We start from the raw sequence: 18,203 nt of genomic DNA, 5'->3' as shown, positions 1-18,203 counted from the left end.
TCTGTGTCTCCTGTACATGAAACTGTATCTCCTGTAGACCCAGGCACAAGTGCTGAAATTGATATTCACAACCTGGTTGTGCCTGAGGTTCTCTACTTAGAAGCTCCAACAGCACTTAATCCATCAACAACACCTTTTACTGATGCTACTCAAACTCCAGAATTATCTACAACACCTTCTCTGCATCTAGATGTTGATGATCCTAATATAGGTGAGCATCAGGATATGGCTGTTGATCAGAACTTGGAAACAGATCAGCACTTAGAGGATGATGCTGAAGCCTCGATTGCTTCTCATACTGTTGTTTTATCAGAAGATGTTGATTATGTCCGTTCTGATGCTTCAAATGCTGATACTACTGGTGATGTTGCTACTAATGCAGATGCTGATGAAGCTGGTCCTTCAGGACATGCACCTCAACAAACTGTTCATAAATCTGAACTAGTTAAGAAGTTTGTTACAAGAGCAGCACCAGTACCTTGGAGTGAAACTCCTAGAGGATAGGAGTGGACTAAGGAATGGAACTCAGTTACTTTTGTTCCATCTGACAAGATTCTTGCTGAGCACTTGGCAAAAGCTGATAAAATGTTAAGTAATGATGATTTCAAGACACAGCTTCGAGTCACTGCATTGAGTACTAGACATCTGCAAGGTCTCCATTCAACAACTCATGCAGAGTTACATAAAATTCAGGAATAATTGCTCAAGCAAGAAACGGTTAAGAAAATTGAAAAGAAAAAATTCTTCCAACCTACCTTTGACAGAGTTACTTACATTGAGAAGACCCAAGAGAAGCAACAGTCTCAGATTGATAATATTTTGAAAAATCAAGCTTCTCAGCAATCTCAACTTGATGAAATCCAAGCCTCAGTGGAATTGATTGTCTCTCTTCTCTTACCTGCTGATGCCAAAAAGGGGGAGAAAGTAATTAAGTCCAAATGCAAAACTGATTAGACACTGAAGGGGAAGGATGATGAAAAGGATGACCAGGGAAACTCTGGAATGGGTGGAGGTCATGGTCAAGGTAGAAGTTTCTCATCAAGAAGAACTGAAATTACAAGTCACAGGACAAGTTCTGATGCTGGAAAAAGAATTACTTCTGCTACTGGTAAAAGGATAAGTTCTGATAAACTTTTGGATCTTGATGAAGAATTATCAAGACAGTTATTTCTTAAGGAGAATTCAGGAATGGACTTTGAGAGTCTGATGGAAGAAGAAGCTAGACTTAAGTCAGAAAAAGTCGAATCTAAATCTGAAGCTTCTGTTGGTAAAAAGAAACTTCCAAAGGTCAAAGGCATTGTGATAAAGGAAAGAACAAATCCTGAAGCAACCAAGGGTAAATCACAATTGCAGATAGATCCAAGGTCCAAGGGCAAAGAGAAAATTGGTGAACCTATCAAGGTTTATGTGCCTCATGTGGATGAAGAAATTACTGTTGAAGATGTTGATCTTGCTCTGACTTCAAGAAAATTTTTTAAGACAACCTCTGACATTGCTCAAGTTGTTCAGAGTCAAGATATGGTTAGCTCTGATATCTCAAAGAAGCAAGTAACCTCTGACATAGCTCAAGTTAACTTGATATCAGAAGATAAATCAAAGGAAACATCTGACATTGCTCATGTTAAACCTTCAAAGATACTCCTACCAGGATTCACTAAAGCTAAACAGACTCAACCTTTGAAGACTGTTGTAAGTGGTTTTGAAGCAAGAGTGGTTACTGGAAAGGAAGCAAGAGATAAATCTGGATTGGGTAGTGCTGATGAAAGAAGAATACAGAACACAACCAATGATCCAACTTCCTTAAGTGAACCAGGTATTGGAGCAACTCCTGAAAGATTGAATCAACTAGAATCTGTACAGATGGTTTACCATACCTACTTGAAAGAACACATCTTGTTGTACTTCATGACAGATGGTAGGGATTATCATATAAGGGAAAATGCCATTCCACTGAAGTATTTTGAAGAATTGGAACATGTATTATTCTTACTTCAAGTGAATGACAAAATAATAGAAAGTGTTGCAAACTATTTGAAGAGTCAAATTCAGAGACAGTAAAGGCTTTATTCTGTAAAGTCTGACAGCACATATCTTCCAAAGTACAGAGATCACAAGGGTGATATTGTTGAGATGAAGCCTAACTCTGTTAAGATTATAACTACCTTTCTGGGTTACAAGGCTGTGGAATTCAATCTTCATGAGGAAAGCTAAAATTAATGATCTCAGGGCTGCAATCTTTCAAACTGGTGAAGATTCTGCAGAACTTAAAGATGTTAAAAGGAGGATGATTGATGAACTCAGATATGCTGAGAGATGTTTGTTAAAGAATGATCTTAGAACAACTCCTGACATTAGAGAGATCATAAAATGAAGCCAAGTCAAGATCTACAACTGCTCAAATTCTGATATGAATACAGACTGAAGTTGTTATCAGAAGTTAATGTTGGTAAAGCTTTAAGGACTGTAAGTTGTAGTTATCTAGTCAAATTCTCATGCATTTGTACTTAATGTTTTTGACATCATCAAATATCTGTTAACTTGTATATTATGCTAATTTACAAGTTGGGGGAGATTGTTACATATATTTGATAATGTCATAACTAATGTGATTTATATTTAGTTTTTCAGATCTTACTTAAACAGGACAAATCAATACTTAACTGAAATCAGCACTTATACTGAAGTCAGAACTTAAGTCATCGGTACTTAAGGTTCAGGAGATATTTATCAGAAGATAATATCAGGACTTAAATGAAATGTTCAGATAAGGAAGACAGCTGATTTACAGGAAGAGAAGATCAAGACAAACGTAAGAAGAGATATGCATGAAGAAGGAATTCTATGAAGAATAGAATACTTGGAAGAAAAGATATCTGATTGATATATTTTAGGAAGCAGAATTATATTCCATATCAATTAGCGATTATCTTGTAACTGTGTAGTATATAAACACAGACATAGGGTTTACACTATAAGTGTTATCATTATCGAGAAGATTATTTATTGTAACCCTAACAACTCTCGTGATATTTGTTCATCACTGAGAGAGGACAGTTCCATACTGTAATAGAGTTTATTATTTTGAATAAAGTTTGTTTTCTGTTACTTGAGTTATTAAAGTTCGATTTGATTGTGCTATACACTGTATTCACCCCCTCTACAGTGTGTGTGACCTAACACAATGTTTGATACAATAGTTGAGGAGTGTAAGGATTTAATCAAACACTTCGATGAAGTGTTAGTTGTTTTGATTCCTAGATCAGCGAATAATGTAGGCCATTTGTTAGCAAGGGTCCATATTCTATGCCTGGTTTACAAGAGTGGTGTGATACCGCTCCTGATTTTCTCATTTGTAACCTTATTTTGGAAGCAATTTAAGTAATGCAAGTACGTTTATTTTAAAATAAAAAATAAGGAATCACTTTTCTAGTGAGTGCCATTTTTATTTAATTATTTTTTCTTGTTGTTTATTATTCTAAACACTAAAATTTATAAATTTGAAATAGTTTTATTGATGTAGTTGTTGTGAATGCAGGTGTGCACCGTTAAAAAGCACCGTTAAAAAGAAGTGAAAGTCAATGAAGACAAATCAAAATTATAAATACTTATACTTATTATATGTATGTACATGGACCCATCATAAAAAATTCGTTATTTTATAAAGAGTGACATCTTATATATTAGGTGTAAACTATGTTAATTTTTAAAATAAATGACATTTCACATATTTTATTTCCAAATTATGTTAAAAAAATCTCCGTTATTATAATTAAAGTATTATTTTACGGTTGAAATAAAGATTATACACTAAAACCAAAAAAATATTAAAAATTAAAAATTTATATTCTCAAAATGTTTTATATAGTACAGAAAATCTATACTTCCAGAGAACTAAAACTAACACTAGCACCTAAATTTTCTTTAGTGTCATGTTGTCTGGACTGATCCATCCGTAGTTATACAATCTGCAGCCCAATATTTGAGCCCAATGCTACTTTTTTTTTACTAATATAGCTTATATCCTTACAAATAAATATTTATTCTCAATAATTTTCAGGTGAGTCAGAGTCGGACCCAGAACCTGGGGACGACAGAGGATAAGCTACTTATCACTGGAGTTATCCAATTGTGCTCAGCTCAATTTTATTTCAAGAAAATTGCAAATACATACTTACAAGATATTTCACTTGCCTAAGATATTATGTTCAACTTATTTACACTAATTTTAAAATATTGAAATATTCACTGTATTCACGAATTATCAAGACGCTCGTAAAAATTGACATGCATGAAATGTATTGTGAAGAAATATCAGATCAAATCCGTGTTCGAAAAGCGCTCTAGCGAGTTTAACAAACAGTTCGATTATATTGACCAAAGCTTAGTAGCACGTGACATGTCACAAGAGGATCGCACGTAAGGTGCTTTCAACAAGTGACTTACCTTACCGCACATGGCGTCACGTGACAATCTAACGTAAAGGAAGATACATCAACAAAAGGAAAAAAATTAAATATATCTTATACACATAATTCAAACGGAAATCAAATAAAGATAATCCATTTGATTGTCGCCACGTGGCATTGACCACCGTCAGCAACGGCTTTGATACACGAATCAAACCAAACTCATCCTAGTCACATGCTTCACTGACACTGCCTTAACCTCTATCACGTGTTGTTTGGACCCCTTTGCCATGTTACAAAAGATAAGAATTTCTGTTTTTATTAATTTATTATTTTAAAATAACGGTGAACAAAGATAAAAAAGATAAGATTTATATACAGCTGTGTTTTATGTATAAGCAAGATTATATTCCACACCTATACATGGTAAAATTATACGCCAAGCAATCACCAATGTGCTTTCGCAGTCTTTACATTGTGCTCAAGCATATTTAAAGAGAAAAATCAACAAGAATTTATACTATGTCTTTGTGAATATTTACACATATATGACAACTGCAAAAATTAATAAAAAATAATTTTATAAATTAATTATCCTCCCACATTATAAGTCAAATTATTGATCTCTACAGGAAAAATTTTGATCATTACTTATCGATTATGATATACTGCTTTTAAATCATAAACACAATACATGTTTTGTATTGTGATTAGAAATGTTAATTCGGAATAAACAATTTGCTCCTAATCATTTTAAAATTGTGCTTCAAATTATTATCGTTTTATATAATTTCAATATAAAATGAAATCAGAATAATCTGAATTTCGGATCGGTCTTTTGGGCAATTAACCCATTGTGTCAGCCCTGAGTGTGATGAATTTGGATTATCAAGCATTTAAAATTTGCATGATAAGCTAACAGCTAAATTATTTTGAGATGAAGAAAAAAAACATAACGGAACATCAATGTCCAGCACCTAAAAATGAAAATCCATGTCATTATCGGAAAGACAATAGTACAATCAACTTACCCTAGGGATTGGTTTCACTGACCAGGGCCCACGTACCCCAACCGTACTTATTACATACTGACATGTGTCTTTCAATACTAAACAGAGGATAATTCACTCATTGTCTTACGTGGCAACTTTGGGGTAAAAAGTAAAAGAAATGTAAAATTAGAAAAAGTTAAGGTGAGGGGAACACGTTATCAAGATCTAGACCGTTGATTTCATAAGTGTGAGCTGGAAACGTCGTGCTTACGCGTGGGTAGGGTTTGTGATATTTTAAAAACAATATTCATGTGGGTGTAAAAGTAAAATTATGATAAAATATTAGATGAAAATCAGAGATATATGTAAAATAATAGGTTTAAAAATGTTTAGTTGCGAGTCCCTAGTAAAAAAAGAGATAAGCAGAGGAATCAGGCTGTATAATTGGACGCTAATACAGTAGTCTCAGCGACAATGTTGCTAGATCGGTTCTTAAGGGTTGTTTAATTTTTCTTTGCTAATTCTAAAATATCAACAAATAAAAAGATTACGCTTAGTTCGCCTTTCTTTTAAGCCAATAAATATTTATTGTCAGACATGTATTGGGCACATGCATGTAGGGGTGAAATTGAGTCGAATAATAATATGATCAGATTTCGATACAACTCAAAATATTTGTATATGATTCGATTCGATTAAATTAAAGACTAAATAATATGTCTTTGTACATTCGAATTCAATTTCTTTCAAAGTAATACTAAAAGATTAAAAATACTTAAAACAATTATTTACAAAATGAAAATGTGACCATTTTGTAGAATATTTATTTTAATAGATAAGCATTATATGTAATACATATTGTTATATACTTAATTTATAAATTCAAATAGAATGTTTTTAAAAAATAAATACTTGAGTATTTTATAATTATTTGAATTATTCCATTAATATGATCGAATATCATTATAATAACGACATTCAATTCGATATTTATTCGGATTATAAAATAGAATTCAAATTCACTCATCTTCTACGTGGTTACATGCACAAGGGTGGTCATATACTCATATTACCTTCAACCCAAACTATTAAGAGGGCCCTTACGTGACATATGATAGATAGTTGACTACTACTCTTTTGTTCATGAAATTTTTTTCAGGAAGAAATCTAAAAGTAATTAAAAGAAATGCAAATCGTAATATGATTTCTTCACTCAGACCTAATTTTATTTTTAAAACTATTTCGGCGAATAATGATTATGGTGCAAGACCAAGACTCACTAATTATAATTAGTTTTATCATATACTACCTCCGTCCCTCTCATTTCTTTACGGTTTTCTTCAAATATTTGACACGCATTTTAAGGCAACTATGAAGTATACTTCCGTAATTTATTTTTAAAATTTTCCTTTTTTTTATAAAAGTTTGAACATTATATTTTTATTTAGAAGAAAAAAAATTAAAAAAATAATGATGCAAATACATTTAATAAGAGCATTAAAGTGCATGTTGAGTCCTCGTCCCGCAATGTAAAGAATTGAGGGGGACGGAGGAAATATATTTATTTATTTATTTATTTTGAAGAAATTGGAAGTTACGTTTGTTATGACTAAAATAAGCGTAAGGTTTATGCCTATTTAGCAGAAAGAAAAGGAAAATTACATTTCGGAGTAATTAATAAATTAATTTTGATACTTTATGTATGACTTATAAAAATTGAAAGACATTTTCATACCAATGTCATTTTCCTTGTCATGATCAAAGCAACAAGGTCAAAAGTTATTACATTTCTCAAGTGGTGAGTTAACAAGAAAACTTAAACGATGTGCCACCGGTAACCGCACAATGAGGATAATGATATATTGAACTACTAAACCGTAAGCTCAAAGTACCACACCCATTGATTTCAAGGGGACACTTGAGTAATTTACACACCAACATTATTTTCGCACCAACATTATCCCTTTTTATAAAAACCCCATACATAGTACATATTCAATGTCCTCAGCCACCGTATACTACTAGATGCAATTACTAAAATATCTACATTTCATCTAAACTGATATTTCCTCCATCTCATTAAATTTTTTACGTATTTTTTTACATGTATTTTAAAAATATTATAGAATATAATTTTAGAATTTATTTTTAGAATTTTTTCTTTTTATATAAAAATTTAAATATTATATTTTTATTTAAAAGAAAAAATATATTTAAATATATTTAAAAAATTATGATTTACGATAGTTTAAAATACGTACCGATCTCTTGTCCCCAATATAAAAAATTCGGTAGGACGGAGAGAGTTCTAGTAACCCAAAATTTTCAAATGACATGAAAGAGTAATCGTCACTTATGTAAGTGAAGTTTTCTTATTAGAGGAAACTTACAAATTATTAAGGTTACAAATATGAAAAATATTTCGTGAACGGATTCGTTATATCCGACATTTTTTTCTTTATCTAGTAAAATAAAAATGAATAAAAGAAACAGATCGTCAAAATCTTGGAATATATTATTTTTAGGTGTCTCCATGCCCCCTTCAACCGCAAATAAACACTCCCCTCTCTTCACTCACACCCACATAACTCTCCTACACCCACTATTCTTATTCTCACTCTCTTTATTTTTCTTACACTCTTTCCTCAATTCCATTACTACATTATCCTTTACAGAATGGAAACTCCTCCTGAATTTTACCAAGGATCAGCAGCTGGTTACTACAACAATGTTCAACAATTCACTCCCGAAAAACGACACTCCGATATGAAGCCCGGGGACCATTTCATCATCGAAGACCTCCTCGACTTCCCTAACGACGACGTGATTGTCACGGATGCTGCATTTGATAATGTCACTGGAACTTCCACTGATTCATCTGCTGTTACACTGGTTGATAGCTGTAACTCCTCTTTCACTGGCAATTTGGCTGATCATGCTCAATTCTCTAACGACCTCTGTGTTCCGGTAACTTTAATTTATTCATCATGTTCTCAGAAATATATTTTCGTGTATGAATGCTTTGTTGCTTTTGTACATGCCTACTATTCACGTTAATGATTGACTTTTTGTTTTCTTCACATCAAAGATATCGTAATTATTGTTTTAGTAGCTGTGAAACTATCAGTTTTGTGGGTCATATTATAATAATTAGCTAAATTTTCACAGTACTGTCATATAAATAGAACTATATAAATAGAACTATATACTGTAAACTTTATTCAACTAAAATTAGTAAAATTGATGAACAAAATAAATGTATAATTTAGTTTATATTATGCATGTTACTTTGAATTATGGTATGATAAAATATAAATATAGGGAACGAGATAAGTGATTATGTCCCCTTGTCAAAAGACTATAATATTTACACTATTTTGTGAATATATTTGGAAGATTAATTTGGAAATTTTGTTGTGTGACAATACACAGTATGATGACATGGCTGAGCTGGAGTGGCTATCAAATTTTGTGGAAGAATCATTCTCAAGTGAGGACTTGCAGAAGCTTCAGCTGATTTCAGGAATGAAAGCTCGCACCGATGCATCAGAGAACCATCAATTCCAGCCTGAAAACAACCGTAACAAACCGATATTCCGCTCAGAGGTGTCAGTCCCGGGCAAGGCACGTAGCAAGCGTTCACGGGCTGCTCCATGCAACTGGACGTCTCGGCTTCTTGTTCTCCCACCAACTAACACTCCTGCTATGTCGTCCGAGTCGACAGAATCTGACATTGCAGCTAGCTTGGGGAAGAAAATGGGGAAGGCTTCAATAACAGGAAAGAAAAAAGAAGTTTTCGACAATGGTGGTGTCTCTGGTGGGGATGGAAGAAAGTGCCTTCATTGTGCCACTGATAAGACTCCTCAGTGGAGGACCGGGCCTATGGGCCCGAAAACACTTTGTAACGCTTGCGGTGTTCGGTACAAATCGGGCCGTCTTGTGCCCGAGTACCGGCCCGCTGCAAGCCCAACATTCATGCTCACAAAACATTCAAATTCTCATAGGAAAGTGCTTGAGCTGAGGAGACAAAAGGAGATGCAAAGAGCACAGCATCATCACCAGCAGTTTATTCATCAGGGTATGATGTTTGATGTATCAAATGGTGAGGATTTCTTGATCCACCAACAGATTGGACCCGATTATCGACAGCTAATTTGACCCGTAGCAACAACTTAGAGTCGAGTTGAGTTCAAGTTAAGTCAGAAGTTTAGTGGAATTTTATGAGTTGTTTTAGCAAATTTCCTAGAGTTGATGTGTCCTAACTTGCGGAATTTTTAGTTCTTTTGGTATTCATAATTTTAAAGTACCTTAAAAAAAAATTAAAGAACTGTAGTTTGGGACCTAAGCATTGAAGGTGTAGACTCTTGAATGTCCTTATCAGTTTAGTTTGCAGATTTGGCAAATGTTTGACAAATTTCCTAATTGTAATTGAGCAACATTTTCCTCTCTCTCAGTGTTGAGTCCCTTACTTTATGTATACATTAGATAAGGTAATCAAAAATTACTCACCGTTATACTATTTTTTGAACACTAAACAAAGTTTGAGCCAGAAGAGAAGAATGTAATGAGTAGTAAAATTAACAAGGGATGGAAAAAATTTCAAAAGAAAGTCTAATATCGGAAATTTGGTGTGAATGCAGGGTCATGTTAATTTATTTTCACTCAATTTGGTGTGAAATTTGCTAAAAAAAAATTGACAACAAATAATTTGTCAACCAACGCTGAATGCGGCCTAATCAGATTAGTGCTTAGACAAAGTTCTTACTTTGACGTCCCTGATGAGATTAGTGCATAGACACTGTTCTTACTTTGACAAATGGAGATGATTTTTTTTATTTTTTATTTTGTTAAGAAAGAGGAGGTTAAGATTTAGATGAGCATTGAATTCAGTGAAGATGATGATCAGTAAAGAAAAATACAGAGAATGTTAGAAACGGATTTCCAATTGTTTGATTTACCTATAACATAATTTTTTTTTTTTATATCGAGATTTGAGAGAAGGGTTGGTAGTATATTTTTATTTTGTTACTACAAAATATTGATTATTTTTCAATTCTCGTAACAAAATATTGTTGTGAGAAGATGAAGATTTGCACTAATTAAATAGATAAGATGCTTATAGTACTTACTATAAAATGGGTGATCCCAGGCATTGCTGATCCATAGGCCTGCACATACTTTGGCTTAACCAATTATCTCTACCAAAATGAATTTGTTAATTCCTATATTTAATAGATTAGTTACTGGATTAATTAAACTAATCTGCTCATAACAGTATGTCTGCTGCACTACTCCTCTGCAACATTTGGATTCTTAATTATATTTCACACACAAGTACATCACATGAAAACAAAGGTTTGAAACAATTATTAATCCCACTGCGTACAGTTGATCTAGCATGTAAATTAATTACTGAAATTTGCAGCAAGTTCATCGGTGATCACATGCTGTAGCATGCCTCTCTTTATGCCCCAGAAAAATGAATGACCATCCTTCTTAACACTTTCCCCCCCTCTACTTCGCTGTCAAGTTAAGTTCTTTAGCTACTGTTTTCATTTATCTACCTTCAACTTGTCTATCTTATTAATATAGTCATGTAAGCTAGCTCTTCATTCTGCACTATATACTCATTTCTCCGTTTTTACTACCTCATGTACTAGAGCTGTAAACGAACTGAACTGCTTAAAGAAATCGAGTTACTTGTACAAAAGTCGAACTCGATAAGCTTTACTTGACTCGGCTTGAAGAAGGGAAATGCTATTTTCAGAGCCAACTTTTTTGTTTTCGGGGCAAATAAGCTTGAAAAGACAAATATGCCCCCTGCGTACACAATTACAACAAAGAAAGAATAACAATGCAAGGGTAATTTCATCGTTTCATGCTTTTTCAGCTCAGGAAACAAAGAAATTGATCTCGAAATAACATTTCCCTTTGAAAATAATGAACTCGAGTTCAATTGTTCAAAATAAACTTATCGAGATCGATCATTCTAACAAAAATCTTAAACTATAATTGAATAAACAAAACTCGATTCTACTGGGTTCGTTTACTTGCCGTAACTTAATATACAAGTACATACCTCCTGATCACTTTCAAACGTCCACTACTAGTTCACAGTAGGTGACTCCAATGCATAGTTTATAAATATTTCAACAACACTATTCAAAAGATATATTTAGAGATAGATGGGGTTCCATGCATGGGGGATATTTCCATGTTCATCATAAACAGTCTTGTCCTGTCTCCTCTCTACTTTCTTTTGAACTACTGCCTCAGTCTGATCGATCTGGATGCTTCTACTTTTCTTGTCTATTTTCCTTTTTCGAATTACCTAATGTAGTGACCATAAATACAATTTAAAAAATATCGAATCCTTATTCGTCTCGTAATAAGAGATCGATTATTCAATCTTCCTGAGACATGTTTGTGCGAGTATTTGAAAAAAAAAAGAGATTATATATAGATATATACATGTATGAGGGCAAAAAAAGGAGATTATATAGAGAAATATACATGTATTATGAGGGCAATTTAGTGAAGACCCCTTTTTCCAGAGGTTGGGAGACAAGGTGAACAGTAGCATCAACCTCTCCACTTCGTCACGTGCACAACACGTTTTCTGCCAATTCATGCACCCCTCCATTTATACATGTCTCAACTAATATAGAAAGTCTACTTATTACAACTCACAAGAACAAGTTCTTCCATATTAGTAGCAAGATTACTATGATACTTGTGCTAACTTTTGCCAGTATATACATACAGGTACAATTACAATTCATAGGTTTGTTGTTGCTAAGATTTAAACTACGAAATTCCAGGTTTCTTACAAATTTCTCTCCACTCCCTCTACCAAAAACTCGACCTCGCCATGCATTATGTATAAACAGAAGGCTATTAATATAAATTTGAAATTATATCAAATGATATACAGAGTGCTTGTAAATTATCAAGAATGATTAGTTTACTTAATCAGCTTTAAGTCTGTAACAAGTCTAATTACAATTGCAGACCAAGTGAAATTGTATTTTATATATATCCTTATCCATTTTTCCATCAAAATCACCACCTGTTTTCTATGATTGAGTAAAGATTTTGACATGCATTGACCAAATTTTGCACACAAAAAACGAAATATATTGGTTGATTTGCTGTCTATCCATTTTAACTTCCTCCATACTCCAGGGTCCTAACTTTAGAGGCAATATAGGGCCAGACAATATATATATCCATAGTGATTTGTTTTTTAGATTGACATGTCATTTTTGTAGTTTGGTAAATTTTAAATTGTTCCACAATTAAATTCTCAAGATCTTCATGAATTAATCTAATGTGAACTTTTACATTTTAGGAGTCAAAAGTTATAGATTGCAATGCTTCAACTACTCAATAGCAAGATACAAATCAAATGTACATCGATGTAATAAAAGAATCGATAATTATTTGCGATGAGAAAGGTAGCATACCTTTCAGAAATGAAAATTTTCCAATTATGAATTTGAAAACACGAAATTCTATCAGGATTAATACAGAAGCTATGGCCTTATGGGAAGAGCATAATAGATGAAACGCCACATGCACTTGTCACCTAAGCAGATCCTTTTCTGTAAACTTCGACTGTAAGTGTCATCTTACCGAGGTACACTGAGACCTAATTCTGATAGCAAAAAAGTTTAGTAGTTTAAGACGGGATGGGAAAAATTCTAACAGAAATGCTTAGTACAGATATACTAGACGTAGGAAAAATCCATTTAACAAACAAATAAAAGCAGGGATACATGCAAATATGGAACACATATGGGTATGAACATGACTGGTTCAGGTTAACCGGTCAACGGTGACCAACTCTAAAACCCAAACTTTAAGCTGAAATTATCGGCCAAACTAACAGTGCACATGTCATTCAGATTTATAAGTTCGACCATATGGCTACACCTCTCATATTTCTTTCAAAAGAACCAAAATCTTCCATTTATATGACTAAATATTCTCATGCACATTGCACCAACATATGAATGAAGTTGTACACTGATTCTTCTATTGTAGGCATAATGATTTGATTTGATAATTACAAAGATATGACTCCAAAATATGAAGATGAGCAATGTTCAATACTTGGACATGTTAGAATCATAGACTGTAATAACAGACAAAGCATCAGCATTAGAACTGGTTCAGAGACCAGGTTGCTGGTTTTTCCTATGCCTACAAAATTAGAACAGTGATTTATATTAATGTTTTCCTTCTAATGATGTCAACAATCGGGAGGAAGCTTACTGGTAAGAGTTTGCAAACCCCTTCCCCCTCCCCCTACATAAAGGAAAAAAATGTACTACTATATTTCAAAAATATACATAACCAGCCATACAAAAATGAACCTTTAGTTGATCACTTAAGCAGATCCTCCAACATAAACGTATAGAATAAGCACACTAATGCAAGTAAATCGGAGAAGTTTGTAAAAGCAGAATATTAATGTGCTCTCGCTAATTCAGAAACATTTGTCTAGAAATGCTGGAACATATCAGCAAATTATTTCATTTTAAGTTCTTTGCAGTCAAGAAAAGTTCTAAGCCTTATCATCACTCCAGTTTTCCAGAGCACCATTTGACGCAAAAACTAAGGTGTTTTAGGAATTACTAAATGGCAACTTAATTATTAGTAATTTGAAACTAAATAAATCCCGTTCATAAGGAGACGTGGGGACAGAAGATATACTTAAACTACAAGTAAAGAGTGATAGACCCCATATTAGAGATGCACAAGAAATTCGAATCCGAAAAGCCCATCCGATCCGATCTAGGAAAAAATACGGTAAAAATTCGATCAGAAAAAAGCCCGGCCCGGTCCAATCCGATCCATCCGCGGGCCTTAACGGACCACATATTTTTCGTAAAATCCAGCCCGGTCCAATCCGGTAAAAGCCCAAATATAAGCCCGATCCGAATTTAGGAACGATCCAGACAAAGGCCCGGCCCTAAATTTCTAATAAACTCTTTAGAGCTATGTTACCCGGACTCGGGTATGGGTGTCGAACACGGGTTCGTATCCAAGTGTCGGACTCGGCAATATACTGAAAAATTTACATGTTTTTGGCCTAAAATAAGTGTCCAAGTGTCCATACCCATGTCCGAGTGTCGAGTGTCCAACACGGGTGCTCAAAGCAAAATGAAGAGTCTGGGTAACTAAGCTTTAGAGAATTGATAGTTACACATCTTTTACTTATACGTGAACACCTTTTGTTAACATTAAGATCGAATTACCAAGATGTGAATTTAAAATTCTAAACTATTCTAAGATATATTATGAATTATTTGTTCTAAATTCTAATCAATAATGTGTACGTATAAATAAATTCCTAAACTTACAAATACAATCCAAAAAAATGCGAAAATCATATATTATTACTAAAAAATTAAAATTATTAATATTAAAATTATTTGAAAAAAATCCGGCGGCCCGGCCCGGCCTGATCCAGCTCGGTCTGCGGGCCTAAACGGGCCTAGTTATTTTGAATGAAATCCGTCCGGGACCAACCCGATTCAAAATAAAGCCCGTCCCAGATACAATCTCTGATTTCCCGAGTTATATTTTCCCTGTTCTATCGAAAGAGTCACATTTTTTTTGAAAGTCAATTAACAACATATTAAGCTTAAATTGGTGTACTGTCAATCTTACACAAAGATTTATCATTGTACTTAAAATAAAATTATAGTATAATTTAATCTATCGACTAAGATTAATGCTCATGTTAAAACTGAAGCTTCAGGTAAGAACTGTTTGTGCCTTTGGGGACCGCATAAACAGAAAAGAGAGATAAAATTATTCACAAAGTAAACGCCCCCGTCATGTAATTACTGCTATAATATAAACAAAAGGAATGCTACAATCCTAGTCATGAGAAAACTTAAATTATTTACAATGCATCAGAATTTGGATGTGATATAGATGAACAGAACATGCAAAGGGTTATAGTAGTTTCACCAAGCTGTTCGCAGCTGCCGTGCAGTACTATGCGTTGTACAGCCCATAGCAGGACCACAAATAGTATCAATATTTTGGGTGAGCATTTAAAGGCATTTTGTTTTACATGAGATGCAACTGGTTGAATATAATAGTCATTTAATTTCTGCCACAACTTTTCACCATCATGTATTCACGATTGAACAACCATTTTTATTTTATAGTTTATGTTATCCCACATGACTACAGATGCGCTAGACAAACTTAGATTGCATAGAATGAAATTTTGAAGTTTAACGAATTATAATTTGTTCCTAAGGTGATTCAGACTTTAGACATCAAATGTAACTGCAAAGACGTATATTCAAATTTCAAAATCAATTGGATAAACAAACCTAACCGGAGATTTTTCCTAACGAGAATTTATAGTTTCAAAGCTTAGCACCATATTCATTCTTAAAAACAAGCACCAAATAATTTTCCAACGCTACACAAAATCAACAATACTAGACAACTAGTTAAATTTTTTACGACCAATCTGTGTGGAGGATTAAAGCAGAAGATGTAGGAAAGAAACCAAATAAATAAGCATACAATCTAAAATCTTTTTGTAGGAATAAAATCTTAATATCCATGTATTTCTATAGAGTATAAGCTTGAATTTAATTTTATAATTCAGTAAGGGAGGCTTCACTAGAATTTTGGGTTTAAAAAAGTGCTACTTGCAAAGCAATGCCCGAATGTATAACAATGGAGAAAGGAGGTTCCTAGAACTGGGAGAGCGAACTGCTCTTCTATTACATAAGCCCTGGTGCAAACTTGAACAATGTATAGGAAATAGGAAAGAAGAAGATTTACATCGAACATAAAGGAAGTCTCTCTGAGAAGGTGCTCTTTTAAGAGTTTCAACAATTGAATTCTTCCAAAAATTTGGTTTCAAGAAAGAATCTTAAATGAAATATAAGGTCTCGGAATTAGGTTAGACAGCATGCTCCAAAAAGGACGGTTTAGCTGTAAACCATGTTAAAATCCACTTTCTTCAAATAATAAGGTGAGGCCTTTTTAGTTACTTTAAACATAATAGGTATCTTGAACTCATACTACTTTGGATAATACTGGTAACACGTAACAGTATAATTTACTTGATTCATTTGGTTAAGACATGAGCCAGAAATCCTTTTACAAGTCAACAGGGTTATTGGTACTTCCTCATCAATCATCATACAGATAACATAGAAGATAAAATGTTACTTCAGTTGAGTTTTAACATGTCATTATTTTCTTTTGGTAATAAGAGTTAACTGAACTGACGATACGAGACAAAAAAGGCATTAAGGAAAGATTTTATTCCCCTCCCCTTTCGCCGCTCATACATTTAATTATAAGCCAGTAATTAATTGACTAATTACTATCAAACCCAACCAACTTATCATCATTTCAATAATGATAAACCACTTCTCTAGCATTCTTCTTTACATGTCTTTCTATACATAATCTATTACAATATCGCACCAGACCAGATCTCTCATAAACCAGTACTCACAACTGACTAGGAAATTGCACGAGGAATAAGGCCATGTTTGTTTGGAAGGAATATACTGCCTTCACAATTTATAATTTGTACTCGTTTTATTAATATTGATACTTCATAATTATCCCTAGCCAATTTAGGTATCATAAAGTACCTCTCTATCTGACTAGGTATCATAATCCCTTAATCATGAACTAAAAGATCAAAAAAATAATAACTTCATTGATAACTAGAGGTTAGTCTGGAATTAGAATCTATACAAACATGGCCTAAGACAACAAAAAGCTACAAATAATCGAAACGCAAGCACAACTACACAGGCCAAACAAGAAGAAACAAAACTTTGCAACTTCAAAGCATAGAATTAAGAATACTAAACATGCAAGATAAAACAAACTGAAACAAAGTAATGTGCTTACAGAGAGAGATATAAATTACAATATATATCAAACTCCCGGGTTTGCACTGCAGAGCATACCCTGAGACAACGATCTTGATCCCTTCGAATCGATTCCAAGACAAGAAGTCAATCGAGCTGAAGCAACAGCTGAATGAAGTGGCAACAGAGACTGAAGAGCACCCATTTGAGCTAGTGGCCTGAAATTCAAGAAAAAGTGTTAAAAATCAAATCTTTATGAAAAAAATCAAATGGTGTTCTTGAAAATGAGCATATTTTACCTTAAAATTGATGGGGATGATCGAGGAATGAGAGAAGATGAAATGGGTATTGAAGAAGAAGGCTTGAAAACGGTGGATTTGAAAAGGGTCAGAGCTGGTCTTGCGATTAAGCGACAGCGAGTAGCCATTTTGGGGGGTTAGAGGGCTTCAAAAGCCTGTGAAACTAGATAGGATGATTGAATAAAAATTAGGGTTTTAGAGAGGTTTTGATTGGGGTTTCATTAAGGACTGTTTGGCAATTCACATCCAATAAATTCATTCCGAACTGTAAACCAAAAAAAACCTCTAACCCTGTTTTTTTGAGAAAAGGTCACAAAAATGATTCTTAATATCACTTTCTAAAAAATGTGATCCTAAATGTTACTCTATAACCTAATCTCAATTCACATTTTACGGCAATGTGTCGTCCATTTTTAACAAGTTTTTTATATATTTTTTATATTTTTTAATTTATTACATAACTTTAAGTCACGTTTGGAACCCCGTAAATAACAATTTATGTTACGTTTTAACAATTATTCATTTTAAATTAATATTTTATACTTTCGTCCTTTTTAATTGGATTTCAAAAATATTCAAAATTTAAATTACATTTTTAAAATTCAAGCGTGAATCGTAATTTAAAATTTTATA

The 18,203-nt window shown here is 33.4% G+C and overlaps 2 protein-coding genes across 5 annotated transcripts; one reads left to right on the top strand and one right to left on the bottom strand.

Moving 5' to 3' along the window:
* Nucleotides 1-7,938: 7,938 nt before the first annotated feature.
* LOC141670870 (GATA transcription factor 9-like) lies at nucleotides 7,939-9,851 on the top strand. The gene is made up of 2 exons (XM_074476912.1): nucleotides 7,939-8,365; nucleotides 8,831-9,851. The coding sequence occupies exons 1-2, from the start codon at nucleotides 8,075-8,077 to the stop codon at nucleotides 9,554-9,556; spliced, it is 1,017 nt and encodes a 338-aa protein (XP_074333013.1). The 5' UTR covers nucleotides 7,939-8,074; the 3' UTR covers nucleotides 9,557-9,851.
* A 1,602-nt stretch (nucleotides 9,852-11,453) lies between these two features.
* On the bottom strand, nucleotides 11,454-17,847 carry LOC141670517 (protein NONRESPONDING TO OXYLIPINS 2, mitochondrial-like). Of its 4 annotated transcripts, XR_012554585.1 has the most exons (4): nucleotides 17,571-17,847; nucleotides 17,312-17,489; nucleotides 12,865-13,055; nucleotides 11,454-11,729 (listed from the first exon to the last, which is right to left on the bottom strand). XR_012554585.1 is itself a non-coding variant. In XM_074476411.1 (3 exons), the coding sequence occupies exons 1-2, from the start codon at nucleotides 17,696-17,698 to the stop codon at nucleotides 17,339-17,341; spliced, it is 279 nt and encodes a 92-aa protein (XP_074332512.1). In that variant the 5' UTR covers nucleotides 17,699-17,847; the 3' UTR covers nucleotides 12,734-13,055; nucleotides 17,312-17,338. The 4 variants fall into 4 exon arrangements, 3 of the variants coding, with proteins under 3 accessions (XP_074332512.1, XP_074332513.1, XP_074332514.1); XM_074476411.1 differs by lacking the exon at nucleotides 11,454-11,729 and having other exon boundaries at nucleotides 12,734-13,055; XM_074476412.1 differs by lacking the exon at nucleotides 11,454-11,729 and having other exon boundaries at nucleotides 12,734-13,055; nucleotides 17,331-17,489.
* Between the last annotated feature and the right edge of the window lie 356 nt (nucleotides 17,848-18,203).

Source organism: Apium graveolens, chromosome 7 (genome assembly GCF_009905375.1).
Source record: "Apium graveolens cultivar Ventura chromosome 7, ASM990537v1, whole genome shotgun sequence".
NCBI classification, from domain to species: Eukaryota; Viridiplantae; Streptophyta; class Magnoliopsida; order Apiales; family Apiaceae; genus Apium; species Apium graveolens.
The sequence above is the reverse complement of the archived record's forward strand: the minus strand, read 5'-3'. Positions and strand labels throughout refer to the sequence as shown.